The following is a 21,078-nucleotide window of genomic DNA, read 5'->3' on the forward strand; positions in this document are numbered from 1 at the left end:
TCAGTACAGGGTAGGTTGTTAAATAGACCTAACTGCTTGTGAAAGACATTTTCTGAAAAAAACCCCAGCCCAGCAATTTAAATTCCTCTGGACTTGGTCCAAAGAAATTAAAGGATTCTGTGAAAACAGGAAGTTTGAGTCTGAATGTTCAGGTATGAAAGCTTAGCATACATTGGTAAATGGGAGGTAGCCTGAGTGTCAAATGTGAACTTTGGAAATGAAAGCAACATTATGAATATATGTTTAAAGGATTCTTTAGATATGGCAAAATATTAATCTGCAGTGAGGGTGGCATTCAAGAATTCATGGAGATATTATTCCCAATGCAGAATACACTCTTGAGATTATAAAACAGCATGAGCCTTTTTCTAAAGCTCTAATCATGAAATACTTCCTGCAAAAGCTGATGAAAGGAGAATTTTTATTTCTAGAAGAAAATCTACAAAGGGAATAAACTTGTTGTATTTGAATAAATGCATGATTGAAACAATTAAGTTGTCATCTTGAATGTGTGAGTTTGGTTACAGCCTCTGTTTTAAGGATGTCTTTCTTCTTGGTGAATCCCAGTGCTTGACAAATTAAATACCAGTAATTCTGAGTCACAGAATAGAAATTGTGCTTAAACAGGGTGAAAGCCAAGATTTCACATGGTATTGTTAGCTGTCAAATCACAGTACCTTGTCCCTCTATAGACCGTCTGCTCTTTAGGGCGTTTTGTAAACATGCATATTTGTTTTATGTCTTTATATATATATATGGAGGGATTTATGATAATCTCATTTCATTATTATACCTTCAAAGAACAAAAGACCGCTTGTGATAAATTTTACCTCCTCAGACTGGGCACAGCAGTGTTACAAGTGCAGGTGGTGCAAAGAGAGTGAGGCTCTTGTCTCTGTGCTCCCTGGTGCAGTACTGGCTGGGACAGAGTGCTCCTGAGACTGAGACAGGCTTCTCCTCCTCTCTAAAGTTCTGGAATCACCTCTCACATCAACATTGTACTGGAGAAAGAGGCAGGAGTGTCTGAAAGCTTGAAAACTTTCAGTGAACTGAACTGGATCTGTTAATGCCTTCAGACTCTTAACTTTCAAAACAAGACTGTAGATTTCCACACTTTTTCACCAGTCTGTCTGTTCCTAAAGTAAGTGTAAATGATAGAAGCACACAGAGATACCTCTATGTCATAACAGGGCTGAAAAGGAGATGCAAATTGGCCTTTTCTGCCCCAAACTAGGAATTCTCTATTTACACAGATTTGCAGTTTACACTGCAACAGCATGAGGTTTTGATGGTGGTATTTGGGGTTGGGGTTTTTTTCAAACAATAGGAGAAAGCAACAGCTAGGTTTCATTTATACTGGTAAATAAAGCACTCTGGAAAGAAAATGGCACTGTGGCTCAAATGTGTACACAGCTAAACTCTTTCTCCACCCCTGTTCAAAAAGCCCAAGAAAGCTAAAAATCAGTCTTTCTTTGCCCACTATCTCGATTAGAAACAGTCCAGTTCTGTGCTGTTCCCCACACCAAGCCCAGGTGTTGCCTGACAGGAGTTGCTGCCATCAGCATTGGGATGAGAAGCATGCAAAACCCGTGCTGTGATTGTGGGACAGTGCTTGAACCCTTGTCCTGGCCCTAGTTAGTTCACCAGTCCAGCATAATCTCAGAAACCAGGGTGTGTCATTCTGTTCTGTAAGAAGAGTTTATTTCATTAGATAATTCAGGTAATTGGTTTTGAAATGTTAATATATGTAGTAGTAATTATATAATCAGATACCCATTTTTTCTTCTTTCTTAACAGAGTTTAGGAGTGGAGACTGTACCACCTCCATGCCCCAAAGTGTCCAACAATGAATTTAGCTTTACAGTTGGTTTTAAAGATTTAAATGGTAAGTAGCCAAATGGACTCTTTCATACCTTTTATGGTTGCTTAAAATACTTCATAGCAACAAATGAGAAGAAAATCTTTACATACCCTGATCAAAAACCCCAAACCAAACAAAAGAACCCTCTTTTGCTGGAGGGAGAGGTGCATTTTTGTGTCTCAATTTAGGAAACTTCAAAGGGAACAATTTTTTGAGGCATTACACCATTTAAATAGAAGTCAGACTTTTAAAAATGTCTGAGTGTAGAGGAAAACAAAATTGAGAAGTCTCCCAAGTAACTTTCTAAAATGTGACCTTTTTAATGTAAAGATTTAACTTGGTGGAAGACAAAGTTCCTCAGTGTGATGTCAGAGCTGTGTAAGCATTTCTGTCCAGTGGAAGTATCAGCTTCAGCTGCTTCCACTTTTCAGTGCTTATTCTCATTTTGGTTTGCAGTGTCACTTTTGCATGTACAGCTGCTTGCTGAGGCTGTGTGGCAAAACGAGTGAGGGCATTTATCTGGGTTTGAAGCAATCTGAGTTTGATTTTGTTAGTAATTGGGGTTTTTTTTGTTTGTTTTGCTTTGCTTTGCTTTGTTTTGTTTTTTTGACTGAGAGGTGGTTGTTTGCATTAACCTGAGTTAGTGTTAATCTCTGGTTTTGCCCCAGGATCAGTTCCCTGTTGGGTTTCCTAAAGACTCTATCAGTAAAGTGGCTAGAGCTATGTTAATAGAGAGGATCATAAGCCAACTTTCCCACTGTAAAGAAAAACTTAATAAATACTATATTAATATAACAGGGAGAGCAGAGTAAACTGAGATGGCCTAGTGACATGCTCACACTTGGTCTTACGAATGACTATTCTTTATTGGACTATATTAGCGTTTTTGAATATCTAATTCAGTGCTCTCCATCCCTCTGAAAATCTTGCTTAAAAGTTTTCCCAGTGTGTGATTTATTTATTTCTTAACTGGGCTCTTTAAAGAGGTTTAAACCACTGACCCTGTTCAATCTTAAAGAGCCCTTCTCTTCTAGAAAGCTAGATCATCCTACAGGGTTTTGCTCCACACTATCTCTTTACACCATAGTTAGTTCAAACAACCACAAATTACATGTGAAGTTCTGGTATAGGATTTTATCTTCTGGTCTGCTGAAGCAGAAAACAGAAAGAAAAGGTACAATGTTTCTGTTGCTTTATAAGACACTTTTAAAAGAGACTTTCTTGTTCTTGTTTAAAGGATCCTCAAAAGCGTGTGTGATGTACCACACATGTGGTATGTCACAGATCACACAATTACTGATGTGCTACAGATGATACCATGCAGTTTCTTGTGTCTTGATATTATATGATTCTGCTTCATTTTAATTTTAGAGTTGTAGAACAGTAAAAATATATGGAGATATCCTTGATTTAGGCCTCACTTACATGGTTTGTTGTGTGCTGTTCCAGAACTTGCTAGTCATTTATATATGTGCTTACAGCCTAATGGGAGCTCATGGAATTTCTTACATTCATGTCACTAAGCATGTCCCCAGTAACCTTGCTGGATCAGGGCCATGTTTTGTAACATCATGAGGGCCTGAGACTATCACTGGAACTGAAGCATCCTGTCCTGTTCAGTTTGTATTTGAAGAGTTCCTTGTACTCTGAACTTCTGGATAACCAGATTAATGGCTGGTCTGAAAGCACATTTGTTTCTTGAACCCATGTAAAATGTTGTTTCCTTTCCCATAACCCTGTAACCATGCCTTCTGCAATTTAATCTCTGCTGAACTGGAAACTGCTTTGCATTGCACTCCCTCTCTGACACATTTTTTGGTTTTCTTTGTAGAATCGCTAAATGCCCTAGAGGACAAAGACCTGGATGCTTTAATGGCTGATCTTGTAGCAGACCTTAATGATGTTGAACAGAAAACTTTACAAGCCCAGAAAGCTTCTTGCAATCAGCAAAGTACAGTCAGTGAGCCTTCAACAGGCTTGAACAGTGACATTTATTCTAAAGTAAGTCCCTATGTTACCATTACTGGACAGTCTGGGGATGATTTGCCCCCTCCACCTCCAGACCCCGAACCAGAACTACCACCACCACCACCACCTCCTCCTCCTGAGCCACTTACTCAGGTAAGTCTGTGTGGAACCTTATTCTAAGCATTCAGTAGTTCTTGTCATTTTGCAAGTGGTATTTGGTACTGGAACACAAGTGGATCTCCCAGGTAGATACAGCTTGGGAAGGTTCTGCAATGGTGGAACATGCATCAGCTCTGGAGTGAAATTTCTACTGTTGTGGCCTCAGCAGTTTCTGCCCATTCCTTGATCTATTGCCCATTCCTTCATCTTTCTAATCATCATTTTGATAGCCCAATACAGGCATAATCATTGCAAATGGTTTATTGTAACAGAAAATTTATCACTGAATTTTTTTAAGAAGCACTGATCAGTTAATATCTTCTTATAGAGAGCTTGGTTTTGGCATCGGTGCATAGCATGGCCAATGATCTCCACTTTGTGAAGATGTCACTATGTGTGCTCATTGCAGTCTGTGCTATTTGTACTGATGACAAAATTCTGTGGGTGTTTCCCAGCTCGATCCCTGACCTAAGGGATTTCTTGCAATAGGAAAGGCTGTTCATTTGTGTAAAACTCAACATTTGCTAAGTGATCAGGTCCAGGGACAAGCACAAGAAGTACCTCTCCTGGTCCTAACATAGAATTACTGCTCTTCTTGATCTTGCCCTTGAAAGGAAGTAATGAAAACTATCTGCAATAGGGGACAAATGCTCTTAGGAGGTGCCAAAGTCATCAGTAGGTAACTGTTTACAATTATTTATAGCAACTGGCTTACCTGTATGTAAAATTTCAGACTTATCACAACCTCTTCCATGTGCTTCCTCTTCTGTGCTTCTTGCAGAGCTGTTTTAACAACTGAAATAAAGTGTGATATTTGTAGTATTTTTTTGACGTGAGGTTGTGGAGAGGTAGATAACTGTGAGAATTCTGCCCTGTCACAGCCCTGTGAGGAGAAGAGAAGGCATTAAAAGAGTGATGTAGCCCTCCAAAAAATGAATCTGAAATAATGAAATGCACAAATATATCTCTTTCAGTATTCATGTTCACAGTAGCTATGAATGAGAGAAGATATTTACGTTTAGAGAATGGAAATATTTTAGGGAACATGAAAAGTATCAGTCAGTTTTGCTTAAAACTGTGGTCAGTTCATTGCTGTTGAAAAGCCCACATGAAACTGAATATGAATCATGTCAGCATCACTGCTGTCCCTATGTTGGAATCATACAGGAGACATATTCAGCAGAAGGAACAGAAAATTGGATAGGAAAATTGGATATGTTTGATGACATAAAAACTGATTCACTGGATTCATTGATGCATAGGACCTTTCAATGCTGTTTGAAGAATGAAACTCATAAACATATGAGAGAAGCTTTGCCATTTTCCTACATGTCAAAGATAATAATGAACTTTCTGTCTTAAAGGAATTTCAACATTTGCAGAATATCAGATAAACAGCTTCAAAAGCTGAAGCATTTTTTTTAACTAGTATGACTGATATAGAAGAGATGCTATCAAGATGCGTTCTATCCGTTTCTTTCAAACATTTCCCCATCTTGATTTAGACTCATGATCTTTAAGGAAATGCCAAGCTTCTAAGTAGTCTTGTTTGTCAGCTGACAAGTGTGGTCTGGAAGGGCAGCTGGTTAGGTGGGCTGAGACTGACCAGATCAAGGGCTAGTAATGGTTTGCTGGCTGGTAACAAGTGGGATCAGCACTAGGGTTTATATTGTTTAGCATTTTCATCTGTGAACTGAGTGATAGCATAAAAACCCACCTGCAGATGTGCTAAAGATGCTTTTAATTAAGCATCTGACTGTGAAGATCACTGGCAGACCTTCAGTGCAAGGGGACTTAAAACATGAGGACTAGGCCAGCAAAACTCTCAGAAACCCAGCAAGGTACAAGGTCCTGCACCTGGGGTGTAATAACCATTTGTACAGTTTGGGAGAGGACAGGCTGAGCAGCAGCCCTGCTGGAAAGGAGATCCTGCAGGAAACCACAGTGAATAAGATCCATGAGTGAAAGATCATTCAGTAGAGGAAACTGGCCTCTGTTGGGAGGAGTATGACCAGCAAACTAAGGGAGTTATTGTTCCTTTCTCTTGGCTCTGGTGGTCCCACTCCTGGAATACTGCACTCCATTCTAGATGTGGAGACCCTGGAGGCTGTCCAGCAGAGAGCTGAAGGAATGGCCAGAGGCATGTGGTGATCAGGAGCCAGCAAGGACAGGCTGAGGGAGCTGTGCTTGTTTCATCTGACAGAGGAGGCCCGGGAGTGATCTAATGACAGCCTAAAAATACCTGAAGGATAGATGCAAAGCTGGAGCCAAATTCTTCCATGGTAGTGTTAGATCACTAAGGTGGAAGTGCCAACAGCTACTTGTTATAGCTTTGTAGTTTCAGACAGGGCATTAGGAAAGTGTTTTCCTCTTCAGATGGTGGTATAGCACTGGAACAGGTGACCAAGAGAGATCCTTGAAGGTTTTCCAAACTTTTCTAGACAAAATCATGACTGATCTGATCTAATGTTGGTGACCATTCTGCCTTGGGCAGAAGCCTGACAATGGACCCTCAGACCTTTCTTCAGGCAGCATTTTTATGATGCTGGGATCTAAAGCTCACTGAAATCAACTGTGCTGGAGTTCTTTCCATTGAGTGTTGTACTGAGCTAATTCTTTATTAGCTTGACATCATGCATTACCTGAGGGTCAAACCAGATTTTAGAGTGGGGAGAATATGTACTTGCTAAACATGACTAGAATTCTATATGAAAAAAATGTAGCCAAAAGTTACTTCCCACTCAGTTGAACTGTTCCTCTGAGACTGATCTCTAATGATATTCCCTGGTCTTCTTTCTAGATTCAGGGAGTGTCAGAGAACAGGTTGTAGAAGCAGTTCTAAGGAATATAGCAACAATACTTTATTTCCTCATTAAGGCATTGGTTTGGCTTTTTCCTGCAGCTGTAGCCTCATTTTGTGATACAGGCTGTATTCAAATACTGATGGCGTTCCCACTGTGGCTTACTGTCCACAAAATTGCCACAGGGCTATTACACAGGTTGCAGTGTGAGTGATGGAGGTAATAACCATTTAAAATTAATATGGAAAGAATTGATTTCAAATTAATATTCATTGTCTTGATTAGTATTTGTTTTGACATGACATTTCTGCTCCGTAGAATGAAATTCAGCTGTAAGTGGAATTTATTTTGTGTCATCAAAATCCAAGTTCCTGTTAGCCAGGATTCTTTATAAGTGGATCATGAGCCAATTAAGGCTGAAGTTGTGTTCAACACTTCTGGTTATCCACAGTCAAATAAGAACAGTGTTAGTAATTCCCAATGCAACCACGATATTAAGACCCTATTTTCTAACCTTTAGGTGTGCCAAAATAAAGAAGTATGGCCTTTCTTTCAGGGAAGCATAAAACTGTCTCATAAATTTCCATCAACTCTGACATTTCTTCTTAAAACTGCCCTTCAGCTAAATAAGGCTTCTTCATTTGCTATTGACATGATGACTTCATGTGCTTCTGTTTAAAGATCCAGAAAATGCCATGATGATACTGTAGCAGGAAAACAAATCCTGTAGCTTGTGTAAGCATTTCTGTAACACTGCAAAATTTTGCATCTGGTAGTTTATTTCCTTTTTCTGCATTAAGTCAAAGCTTATGAAACCATTAGGCTGTCAGGTTAGAGCTCTGTTGCACTGATTTATACAATGTGTGAACTCTGTTCAACACAGGTCACATGCAGGTGAAGCCTGAATTATACCTACCTAAAATTTTCATCAGAATGCCTGCCCACACCACACTCAACCATTTTGGTTAAGGTGTTTTTCCTGCTTCCTGCATAAGGGTGGTAAGGGGAGGGCCACAGTGTGAGAGGCTGTGTGCTTTTCCCTCTGTACAATAGTCAGCCTCACTGCAGCAGCCACCTTTAGGCTACCAAGGCTTTTCTTGGATTCTCTAAGTTAAGCACTGCTAAGCTATAGCAATGCAAATTTCCACACCTGCAGAGAAAAAAAAAAAAGAGATTTTTAACTGATTGCGTGGTATTTATAGTGGAGAGTTTGATAACAGGAAACATGCTTGAAGCAGTGATACAAGATGTTTACTTCAGCAGGAGGGATGTCAGTCAGGAGTACTTCAGCTACTGTCGAACATGCCTCAAAACTTGAGATGAATAAGATAACCTTCTTTGCTCTTTCTTTGCTATGATTGTATTATATCTTAGTAACAGGGAAGTGATGGCAGTGCTTAGTAAGGCTTAGTTTCTTGCAAGTGCATCTTCTTGAGTTATAGCCAGATCTCTTGGTGTGAAGACCACTAAAAATTATGACTTTAGGTAGCAAATGGAGGCTGAAGGTAGCAGAAATCTTGTGTGGAAGCAGAACAGGAACTTTATCCAACAGTCCTTGACTGGAAGTTGGTAGCCAGTGAGTAGCATAGCACAAAATCCTCCCCCGTGCAAACAAGGGAAACTGAAAGTAAGAGAGGAACAGAAACAGCAAAAACCAGCTGAGAGGCAAAAAAGCTTTGAGAAGACAGACTTCAGTAGAGGCAAGAGGGATGTTGAGTTGCAAAGAAACAGAACCCTTCAGTAGTACTGGAGGAGTCCAAGTCCTGGGAACTACCATCACTTGCAGTCCAAAATGTGCTTTTCCAACTCCAAATGTGACTGGAGGAGACTTCTTGAAGAGAAATGGCATAAAGGAATAGTCCCAATCCATACAGCAGTCACAGAGACAACACTAGGCACTGGCATTTGGTACATGTAGCTAAAATTCTCAGCCACTGGGGATCCAGAGTCTTCTTGGATCACAGATGTCATTGATACTGAGGGGCATGATATTGATAGAGCTGCTTTTTAAAAGTAAAGCTGGGTGATACTGAGATTTCTGGGATTCTTTCTGTGGCATTCAGCAAAAGCTGGAATGAACTTGTGTGCTCTAACTGTCTGTGTTAATATGAATAGGTCCATTAGTAGAATTAAAAGCCATGGTATCATCCAGTTAATGGAGGTGTTCCTCTCAGTAAGTATCTATGCAAAAAGAGATCATATGTGGCAAGTCAAAGAATTCAAGTAAACAAATGTACTGAATACAGGATATAAAATTATAATTGGTGTAATTGCAAGCCAAAATTTTGGTAAAATCATACAAATTCTAGTTCTCTTACCCCAATGAGAAGCAAGTTTTCTTCCAAGCAGCTGCAGCCACAATGCTATTTCACTCAGTCTAGATCTTCACCTTCTCTTTTGTATCAGCTGTATGTACAGAAACACAGAAGAGTCCAATTGTCAGGCATTCCTGTAGCATTTGAGGAACAGATCATGTAAGAACTGTATGACTGAGCAACAGTAGGGAGCACTGGACTTGTAAATCAAAGCTTTGTCTTAAGGATATTAGATCAAGGAAAGCTGGAGATTATCTGTATATATGAAGTTTGCTGTGACAAGCCTTATCTTCAGGATATAAATATCAAGAAACAACCCTTTTCAAGTAGACGTAAATTGCTGAGATTACTTAACAAGAAATACACCAAATATTTTGTGTCTTTTCAGGAAGAACTAGAGGCAAAGGCTAAAGCTGACAAGATTAAACTTGCATTGGAGAAACTGAAGGAAGCCAAAGTTAAAAAGGTGAGCCATAAAATAGTACATGCTACCATAAGACTTAAAAATTACAAAGGTTCCAGCCAGTGTCTGCACCATGCTGCAGTGTGACAGTAATTATGCCCACTCATCCTAAACTAGTATTCCATCTGAACTTAACAGAAGCTGCAGGTGTTCAGTAACTCCAAATAGTGGATGTGAACTAAAAACTGTCATGACCTGTCAGTCTTGCTCAAAGGAGGTGGGAAGTTCTGGAGCCTGCAGAGCTTCCAGGAATTGAAGCTTTCAATAAATTTGGAGATGTCCAGACTTGAGATGGTTCCCACAGAACACTTCATGTTCATGTACAAATGCTACTTCTGAGAGAATGTGTTGGGATGATTTCACTGATATTGACTTTGTAAAGCTCTGTAACAAAAGTTAGGACTGCTCATTGGTCACCCACTTTTCCTTGTAATGTTAGGAATTCTCCATTGGGAGACTTTTTTTTTCCCCAACTTTTTTTTTTCCCACTCTGAATATTTGGAACCATATGGTAGAAGTAAGGTTCAATCTTGTGCCCATGTTACTGTAGTGAAATTACTGTGTCATTCTTGAATTCTAAATTGACTAAATATTGTCAGGAAAACTGATTTTCTCTGTTTTACCAAAAGCAGAGGACAAAGGGCAGGGGTGGTGGTGAAAAGCAAGCTGACAGCCCTGGACTTCAGGAGAGCAGACTTTGGCTTCTGCAAAGATCTGCTTGGAAGAGTCCCATATGGGACTTCCTGGTGGGAAGAAGGGATCAAGAAAGCTGGTTAATATTTAAAGATCACCTCCTTCAAACTCAAGAGAGTTCCATCCCAATGGAAGATGATCAGAAAGTATCATGAACATGATCAGGACTATCTCCTTTGAGGAAAGGCTGAGATTGCCTAGGGAAGAGAGGGATCTATGTGGTTCTTGTCTGTCTCGAGAAAACTCTCAAAAGAGGGTGCAAAGAGAATGGAGCTGGGCTCTCTTCAGTGCTGCCCAGTGATGTGCCTCTGCATTGGGCACAAACTGAAACACAGGAGGCTCTGAACACCAGGAAACAGGCTCTGAACACACTTCTTCACTGTGAGGGGGGGTGAGCCTGGCACAGGTTTGCCAGGCAGGTTGTGGAGCCTCCCTCCTTGGAGATGATAACAAACAAACCCATGTGGGCAGGGTCCTGGCCGTTGGTGGCCCTGCTTGCCCAGGCAGCTGGACTGGATGACCACCGCAGGTGCCTTCCAATCTCGGCTGTTTTGTGATTCTGTGAAGGTGGAAGCTGCATGCGTATTTCTCACCAATCAATTATAACCAGACAAAAATCCCCTTTTGCCTTTAACGTGTAAGATTATGCACATACAACACTTCTTTTACTCTATAATCTGCATTATGGCTCAGCTGCTTATTCTTCTTACAAGGATTGGAATGAAAACAAGTTCATGGATTTTGTTACATTTGTTTTTGCTTTTCAGAGATAGTGTAGATTTTCTCTTGGGGATTATAACTGCTTCTACCTGACCTTTTACACAGATTGTCTCTTTAGAACCAAAGCTTTTTATGCACACATTTTAAAATAAAGAGCTATGCAAGACTATATGGAAGGGCTTCCAACTCACATAGCGATATACAGGCCTTGTAGAGAATTATTCTATTGTTTTAAGTACTAATGGAGCATTTTAAGTACTTTCTTATAATGTATTTCCAGTTCTTTATCACATTTTATGTACTTCAGCAATTTCTTGCATTGTTCCTCTCTAAAGAAAGTTCACTCTGTTTCTTGTTTAACAAACAAGAACATATGAAGAAGTGATGACTGTCTTAATTAAGGTTAATTTGGTCAATGTTAGTGACTCATGAAGGGAACAGGAGGGGCACTTACTGATCTCTTCTCTGTGATGGCCAGCGACAGAACCCAAGGGAATGGCCTGGAACAGGCCTGCCAGGGAAGTGGTCACAGCACCAGCCTGACAGAGTTCAAGAAACATGACAATGCTCTGGGGCACATGGTGTGACTCTTGGGGTTGTCCTGTGCAGGACCAGGAACTGGCCTTGATGATCCCGATGGGGCCCTTCCAGCTTAGCATATTCTGTGAACTCATCTGTTTTCTTATTGATGACTGTTGGACTATGGCCCATCTTAGTACAATCCAATTTCAGGTTATTCTGTTGGTGTGGCAAGATTATTCCATTCTTTTTCTATTTAATACTAAATTTTCCTGATTTGTAGCTTGCTTTAAGGATGCTCTGTCCTTTTGTACTTATTTTCCCTGTCAAGCATTTTTCTTAATTGCACACATAGTAGATTTAGAGAAGAGATTAACTTCTGCTTTTTCTTCATAGCAATTTCACCTTTCCTGAGGCTGTGCATAGGACAAAGCTCAATTTTATTTTTAGAGAAAAGATCTTTATTTTGGTGGCATTATAATGTGGGAACTTCAGAGCTGTTTTATTCTCTCAACTTGCTGTTAGACAGGATGCCTTTGAATCAGTAATAACCTTCAGCCTTTATCTTTCTTATCTGTGTTAGCAGATTCAGGCTAGTCTTTTTCTTGCTTCTGAAATGACCTGACTCTTCTTGTTCTCAGCTTGTTATCAAGGTGCACATGAACGATAACAGCACAAAGTCCCTAATGGTGGATGAGCGCCAGGTGGCACGGGACGTTCTGGACAACCTCTTTGAGAAAACCCATTGTGACTGCAATGTTGACTGGTGTCTGTATGAGATGTACCCAGAGCTGCAGATTGGTAAGTAGTGACATAGCACATAGCAAATAGATAGAGGGCTGGTAATCTTGAAAGATCAGGCAAGTGTTGGTAATCTTGAAAATATAGTAACATTCCTCCTGCTCATGTGTCCCCTGGTGCTGGAACATCACAGAGTCTAAGCTGAGGGATGCTGCAGGAATATATTTGGTCTGTTTGTCCTGTAGAAATGAGTCCATTCAGCTATGCTATGACCTGCAGAAGACTCCTTGCTCTTCATCATTTCCATTATTTTATTTTACACAAAATGAAGGAGCCATATGAATTTTAAGGTGATGACAAACTCAAACACACCACTACTCAAATCCACTTTTTGAAGAGAGGATGCAGTGCTGGAGTCCTGTCAGCAGGCGTGTAGTATATACTGGCCAAACAAATGTCATTTAACAAGACTTTGGGAGAGGTGTTTCAGTCATTTCTAATGCTTTTCATTTGTGGTAATTGTTTTCTTAAGTGTAGCTGTGTACAGGATATTGCTCTGTGATGGGGCTGCAGCTAAGCTCTGCTGATGGTGAGTTATTCACCTGGCCTAGAAAACAGCTGTGCAAAACTTAGAAATTGTTCTGTGCAACATAATGAGTCTTGTTTGAAAAAGGCTTCAAGATTTCTTTCATTAAGAACAGAAAATTCTCTAACTGTGAAGTATTTCAGAGGCTTTTTATTTTCCAGACTGAAAAGGTATTGACATCACAAGGAGAAGGGAAATTGCCACAACTTTCTTTCAGAGTCACATTTGACCAAGAGAAATATGAAATTGTCAAACAGCCTTTAACATTCTCAGTTTACAGTCTCCCAGCAGAGATCTGAAAATTCACCAGTAAAGTTAAGTATCAATATCACACTTTAAAAGAGCCCCAGGAGTAGTCATTCTGCTAAACTAAACAATAGAAATTTAAAAATAACTGGAAAAAAGCCTGATTGGTCTTGAGCAAAGAGATCCTCATTTGCTTGTAAGAGTGGTGCAGAAATGTACTGCCAATGTGTTTTTGCCACTTGATTAAGATAAGGGTGCTTCATTCTTTTATACCTGCTTATCTTAACTAAGGAAAGACTGGAAATGTCATTTGACCCCAGAAATCTGACTGAATTATTTTGGAGTGTTTTCCCATCTTAGAAAATTGCTCCATTTTTGTTCAATGTGGCTTGGACAAACATGTCTGAGTATTAGGATGACAGCATATAAACATTTTCTGAATCTCCATAATCTTTAAAAAGAATGTACTTGTGTTTCTTCATAATCTGGATAGATATTTGAATTTCCAATCATGCAATTAAAATGGAAGGTATCAGGGAGATTGTTTGCTACAAACATGGGGGTTAACAGTTAGAATTTTTTTGTAAAAATTACTTGTGCTGCTTTAGTCTCAGCTAATGCTAGGTGATTTTGGTTAGTGTTAGGGTATTGGTATAGTAAGGATTTACTCTCATGATAAATAAAAATTATTTTAAAAGCCAGGACAGAAGAAAAGTACCAAAGGAAATAAACTTGTGTCTGATTCAAGAAAAAAGGAAAAATCTGTTAACTCCTGATGCAGTGATCTATTACCAGGTCCAGATCTGCTGAGGATGGATCCTTTTTGTTTGCAGAAGGCAGTTTCAAAATGAGTGAAACAGTACATGTTCTTTCTTCTGCTTCTAATGCACAGCCACATGTAGTTGCTTTTATTCAAAGTCAGAACAATGTGAGCCATTCTTCATTTTCGTCATAATACTTCTTGGCTGCTCTGTATAGCTTCATTACTATCAGCACAAAGATAGAACTTTTCTCCACTTCATCTTTCTGCCTGCTTTCCATGTTAGTATTAAAGCGAATAAAATTATGTTTACTTTAAGAAGCAAATCTGAACAGCAAAACTTCTTGCTGAACTGAAGGTCCAAACTACTTTTATATCACAGGCTCCATGACAGGTTGTCTTACATATACGGTTATTTTGAAAGACTGCCATTGTAAATAAAATAACTACAGTTTAAAATTAAATACATCAGGTGAAAATTAAATACCTCTTAAATATCACAAATAATCTCAGTAGTGAGATGGTGATGTAACACTGGGCTGAACGTACCAGCATCTATTTTGCAATAAAGACTATTATAGTCTTATAATGGGCATCCAGATTTTACTTTTTTTAGGTAAAAGTAATTATTAAAAAGACCCTCCTGAGGATAATAAAATCACATTTTCCATACAAGAAAATCCTAGTGCAGCAATTGAACAAGGAAAAATATATGTGGCAAAAATTAGCGTTACTGTCTGAGAATTGTTTCATGCCTATCCTGAATTATAAGGTACTGTTGACCCTTCAAACCATTAATGGGGTTTTATGTAGTGCTTTCCATTTCCAGTGTATTGCAAAAGTACCGGTTGCTAAATGAGGAGTGTTATGTTGTTGGTGTTAAAAGTTACTGTGTATGTGCAAATGGGTCTTGAAGCTAATCTCATTCTGTGAATTTAATTAATTCAAAAGATATAGGTTGGAGGGGAATAACTAAACCCTTGTCAAAAGTAACACGTGCTAGAGAAAGCCTACAAAATGTATGCTCTGTTACCTCCTCTGATGCCAGGCCTATCTAGGCCATTGGAAGACGTGATCATCACAGACCACAGAAATGGGAGTGTGGCTGTTCCCAGGAAACTGCCAAAATCCAACCAAAAATTGGAGCTGAGTGAATTCCCTATCCCAGTACTGAATTTGTAAAAAAGTTCAGGTTAGGACCCTCCAAAATGACCTGACAAGTTATGCTGAATACGTTTTCCTTTAGGAGGGGTTTTATGTTACTCTTGAGAAATCTTATATAAATGAAACTGAAGTGGAAAAGATCAGTTACCTAATCTCAGCACACCCTGTGGCCTTCCTGGGTGGAGGACTGGGGTTCAGAGCAGATCAGGAGGGAACAGAGCTGACATTCAGTCTCTTGCATCCCTGGTAAGGTTTTTAACTACAGAGATGCTGGGTGAACCAGTATGTCTTGACATCAGCTCTCATAATTTTCTCTGTTTCACTGTTTGTGGTTTTAAGTACAGTTGCTTGAAACCAAAAATTTTATTTTCAGTGGATAGAATTCTTCCTGTTGACAAAAAACAAATCTTCATTGTAAAAGAAGTAAAGCAAAAAGACAAATAAATAAATTTTTACTTTTTTTTTCCCAATTCATTAGCCAAAATTTATACATACCCCGCTCCTGTCCTCCAGTCTGCAGTACTGCAAACCCTAAAAAAACCAAAATCAATTAAAAGCAGAAAGCCGTGAAAAATATGGGTGTAACCATCTACTCCTGATGGATCACTGTTTCCATCCCTTGCAGTCTTCAAGCAACAGCAGAGATGCAGGAGGAATCCAGGAGCATGGCACAGCTACCTAGGGTGTCTTTTGTGGCTGCTTTGCTGTTCCATGTGACACAATTTCATGTGGGTTTTGCACCCATCTGTGCAGTGGAAAGGAGTGCTGGACTGTCCAGCACTGAGTGAACATCAGATAATGATTGCATTCTTACACAGGAATTTCTGCAGCCTCAGGAGAGGGCAGAAACGGTTTGAATGTCTTACATTATCTTCTCTGTCTCTCCAGAAAGGTTTTTTGAAGACCATGAAAATGTTGTTGAAGTGTTATCAGACTGGACTCGAGACACTGAGAATAAGATTCTGTTTTTGGAAAAAAGTCAAAAATATGCTTTATTTAAAAATCCCCAGGTAAGCTAACATGGTATTTGGATAAGAGTCTAAACTAGGGTCATTTAGTCTGCATGCTACCTATTGCATTAATAGTCTACTTTCAGCTCTGCCCATTCTGAGAAAGCAAAACTTGTATTTTCAACTGAAAAACCCATCAGGATGTTGAGGGCAAGGATTTGAAACTCTTTTTTCTGATACTATTTTGGAGTCCTATCTGTAGAGGTAAAAGCTGAAGAATGTAGTTCTCCTCCAGTATGAGCTACTGCTTGGGTACAGCTCTGAGAACTGGGTGAGATGGCACAGCTGTGAAAACCTGGCCTTTGTTATTACTCCAGCTTCTCCACTATTTCTGCTGATGAGTATCAACATTTCCTTGAAGGCCCAGTTTTTGCCAGTTGTACGTGAAACTTCATGAAGGGTATACTGAATACTACAGAGGATTTACTGGATTTTGTTTATACTGAGGAGAAGAATTGGGTTATCAGTAACTTGTGCACATTAACTTTGTAAAGGAGGGTCTGCACACTGAATTGCATCAAATTATTCAGACAGGTATATACATAAATTGTTTTATTTCTTGTGTTACGTGGTCAAACATGTATGTACAAACATCCTGGAACGTACAGTTGCTGGATTCTGGGGCGCAAGATCTTTCCCCATGTCAGCTGACTGTTAGCTCACTGAGCATCTGGTTTGTTCCTAAGGGCCACAAGAGAAAAATGAGCAATTCAGCATTGCCGAAAAAAATGAGTCAAATATGTAATTTGGCAGCAAATCTCACCAAGCTGCTCATTAGGAAGTTGTTTTTTATAGAATGAGCCAATGTTTCAAATAAAACGTGCAGAAAAGAAGTTTCCTTCATTGACAAAGTACCCACAGTCAGGGAAGGAAAACTTATCCTGCAATGTACATGGATTAATGTTGATTTTTAATATGAAACAGCAAAAGCAAGTTTGGAAATACAGCATAGTGGCTCAGTGTCCTCCTTTCTAGAGCACATAAACCTACCCAGCAGCAGAGATTCTACTTCACATTTGATTCATACACTGTGGTGTTATTTGGGTAGAATGGCTTAGAACAAGGCTCTGAACCTCAAACAGGAAGTAAAACTTTGATGAATATTCTGCTCCAATGAATATTGCATTTTGGTTGCAATGAAATTTAGAAATAAATGTGACCTAAACCAAAACCAAAGTGTAACTCTGTCCTCGTGTTTCAGCTGGATCTGGGCAAGCCTGCAGTCATTGAGTTTTAGCCCCTCCATGATAAGCTCTAAAATGAACAGTCTAAGGAAGCTGGATCAGTTGTGACTGTCACGCTGTTGAAATATTTTGCCAATAATAAAATCTGACCATCTGTCAGGCGTGGTAAACTCAAACACTGTGAATGGGGAAAACAGTACAGTCATATCAGCACTTTGTGGCAGAAAGTAATCTGTACTGTACAGAGCTCACACTAAATACTGAAACGTGGTAAAATACCTGATCTGCAGTGAGTCCCTGAAAAGGTGAGGCAAGCGGAAATGCTGAGTTGTTTGGGGTAGGATGTGTGATTACCTCAGTAACTACTGATGGACGTTATGGTGTAACCAGTGGGAAACTGAAATCTTGTGCTCTGAGACTGCTCAGGATATTCAGCCTCCTTCTGGCTCAGTCAAGGCTGCCATGTAAAACTCATTTTGGGAGTACACAAATTGCAGAATGTTTTTTTTGACACACCCAGTGGTGCTAATGCTGCAGCAGTTGAATTCCTTGTTTATTTCATGCTCATTCTGTTGGAAGGGTTTTGTGGAGATCTCACCATTTTTTAACTTGCAGATATTTTTCTGGGGAAAAAAAGAGGCAAATTCCAAAGGTGGCCAGGTGCCTAAAGTTTATTCTTAGACAAATTAGTGATACAAAATTTTCATCACAAAGATTCGACACAATTGAGTGCTTTTAAAAATCTTATAAAGATGGGCAGATGACCTCCTAAAACACTGGACCTCCGAAGAAGGTCTGCAACCAGTGCCAATGTTCACTGTTTCTTTCTGTGAGCTAGTTATAGATGGATTTAACAACTATTAATTTAAAGTGTTTCATTCTCTAAGAGGGAATTGAGGTTCTGAAATGCAGGATTTATTCCCTATGTGCTGGCACTGTGTTGCTCAGATAATGCCCATGGGTTTTTTTGAAGACTATCATTCTTGGCCTGCAGCACTTGGTAGTTTTTCTGCAGCTTTGTTTCTGAAATATTTCTTAAAAGTGTTTGGAATACCTTTAGAAAAAGCTACTATAAAATTCTCAGGTGTTCCCCCTGCCATGAAGAAAGGCACACTTTTGCCCTCTGCTCACTGTGATGTAATAGACTCGCAGGGAACTTGCAGTAAAAGATTGCTCCATGAATGCCATCAGTGACTCATCTGCAGAGAGGGAACATCACAAGTCTGTGACTAAAGAGTGAAACAAAAATACTTGCTGGTACATGGGCAAATAAAGAGAACCTTTATAGCATTGGAAAGGTGATGTTTTGTCATATGGTTAAGTGATGCTGGTTTAATCTTGAAAGGAAAGGTTGTCAGGTCTCAACACCTCTTTTCAAAAAACTCAAAGAATGCCTCTCAGCTAAAAGATACTAAAAAGGAAGAAAAATGAAGGAAACTTACTGTTTTTAAGATGGAGCTGAATCTAAACTCCTTGCTCTAAGTGCTGGTCATGTTCTTAGAATGCTTTATTTTACTTCTGTTTGCACCAACTTCAATTTCCTGTGTTTTTCTTTTGATAAAATCTAACAGTGCAGGCACAACTGCATGTGCTTTTGTTTGTTTGTTTTCTTATTTCTGGACAGTATTTATGAAAATTATTGAAAGTCTGTACAGAGGGTACTTTATGTTTCTGCTCCCTCATATGTAAGCCAAAAGTCAGAGCTACACCTTCCAATGGAGAACCCATACACTGAATTGTTATTTTATTTCTTCTGAAGAGCAAGAGTTCTCAACAGCGTGAGAAGGAGGTGGAGTAAGGATTTGTAATGTCTTTTATAACAGAAAGCTATAGTGAGTTTCATGCTTGAATATTTATCTACTATCCACCAGGTGATACTTTTGTTTTTCACCAGCTTGGCCACATTTATGAATCAAAGTTTTCCTTTTGCCTCCACTGTAACCCAGCGATAAAAACATAAAAGTGTGACTGGGAATATGGTTGTCGAGTGTGCTGGCAAAAGTGCAAAGAAATAGAAGTGAGAAAAGGGAGGTGTTTTTCACTGTACTCCCATTGTTTATTAATCTTAATTTCTCGCTCTTTTTTGCGGTTTCAAAAGAGCTTTGCCTTTAGCTTCATGTATTTTTTTACTTTTATGATCTTCAGAGCAATCATAGGTATCTTCTAGTATTTTTAATGTTCAGTTTTCTAGGGGACACACTATGATATGGCTTGTGGATATGACCTTGTTCTATTTTTTCTGCACAAACCATGCTGCAGTTGAAATGATCTGAAATGGGAAGTGAGCTGGCCAGTTCTTGCCTCATATTGGGTGCAGGTTGGATGAGCATGAACAGGCAGCCCGTTGCTCAAAGAAGCTAGCCATGAGTATGAAGCAGCTGCCTTGTTTTATGCACACTATTTGGTCTGTGCTGTTCTGGCTTTTTTCAGATCTTCTGGAAAATTAATTTCAAGAGCTTGAAAGCAAAAATACAACGTAAGTGTAAGAGGAGGCAGAGGGAGCGTGCTCTCTTGGAGTACCTGTTTTTTGCCATGCAACAAGTAGTTGCTGCTGCATTCCCACTTGGATGGGTCTGTGTATGAAAAAAAAGTGAAAGGTGTGAGAGAGGTGCTGTTTCATTTAGGAGGATCATTTTTTGAGCACAGAGACATAAACACCAATCAGAGAGTTTGATAGTGCAGTAGTTAAGTACTGTTTCTGTCATGATCCATGTTTGCTTTGATCACATGTCAACACAGATGTTCTTGGACACTACTGAAAACACTTTCTGTCTCCACTGTTTGAGGGTTATACAGTGCAGAGATACAGCCTGATTTTTTTTTTACCTACCTTTCCACAGGAAAGAAGAAGGCTGTGTCCCTCAGTGGAAAGGTTGCATGCATAGACTTTTGAAATAGTTAATTCTCAAATCTGTAGATACATGTAGAAAGCTGCCCTCCAGCTACATCTTGTCCCAGTAATGACCTGACATCCCAAACCAAACATGCATTTCCCAGTGGTGTCCTCACACAGGAAAGAGCTTGCCTTTTATCATGACCTTTGACTACTGGACTTGAAATGACCTCTTCTGGACACATGTGGTTTGCCTCCTCTAGGATGAATGCTTCTGGTCAAAAATAGACGACCACACAGTGATGAAACAAGTACAGTGTTCAGTCTGCTCCCCACATTTTTAGCCACTGACAAATAATAAGTACCATGTCCTTCCAGATTTCAGAACAGAGACATAAAGGAGGTAATCAGTAATAAATGAAGTGTGTGTTGACAGGTGAAAGACAACAGTGTACATCTGTGTAACATTGGGTTAGGTGACAGAGCCCTGTTTCCCTAATGAAAAAGCTGTGACATTAGAGATCTAGCATGGATATCCTTACAAACTTTCTCTCTTTACGACTGTGTCGGTACGGGGTGGTCTGGGCTTCTGCTAAATAAATGCCAGATGCCTGGATGGGAATCAGTTGTAGTCAGAGGAGCTTTGTTTTTGTATTATCAATCCACAGAAGGCTGACTAAGTCAGATGGATGGTCTCCCCACTAGCAGTAAAGTTGATGAGCCAAGCCTTGTTGAGACAGTGATAAGGTGTACTTACCTTGGTAAATCTTCATTGTGTATTTTAGGGGTTGTACTATGTCTTTATAATGGTCTAGAGAAGAAGCCTTACAGCTTGCTTGTCCGTCCACTTTCCAAATCTATCCCAAGGTCTGGAGACCCAACCCATCCTATAACAGAATTGAAGCCCAGCTGCAAGAGTGCTGCCTGTCAAGAGGAGCTGTTGCACATGCACTGATCACCAGGCTGCAGCTGCTCAGAACTTCTAAGTGGGTTTTGTTTAGAGCTGATTTGGGGTTTTTTCTCACTCTGAATATCACCTTTAGATCTAACTGCAA

At 39.6% G+C, this 21,078-nt stretch overlaps 1 protein-coding gene across 1 annotated transcript in view; it reads left to right on the top strand.

Annotated features, from left to right (window-relative positions):
* The window catches only part of APBB1IP (amyloid beta precursor protein binding family B member 1 interacting protein), a 63,910-nt gene that overhangs the window by 14,758 nt on the left and 28,074 nt on the right, over window positions 1–21,078 (top strand). The window contains exons 3-7 of the mRNA XM_063414077.1: window positions 1,798–1,885; window positions 3,693–3,982; window positions 9,493–9,570; window positions 12,141–12,300; window positions 15,885–16,006. Coding sequence (XP_063270147.1) covers window positions 1,798–1,885; window positions 3,693–3,982; window positions 9,493–9,570; window positions 12,141–12,300; window positions 15,885–16,006 — 738 coding nt within the window. The remainder of the gene's footprint in view (window positions 1–1,797; window positions 1,886–3,692; window positions 3,983–9,492; window positions 9,571–12,140; window positions 12,301–15,884; window positions 16,007–21,078) is intronic.

Source organism: Prinia subflava, chromosome 1 (genome assembly GCF_021018805.1).
Source record: "Prinia subflava isolate CZ2003 ecotype Zambia chromosome 1, Cam_Psub_1.2, whole genome shotgun sequence".
In the NCBI taxonomy this organism is placed as follows: domain Eukaryota; kingdom Metazoa; phylum Chordata; class Aves; order Passeriformes; family Cisticolidae; genus Prinia; species Prinia subflava.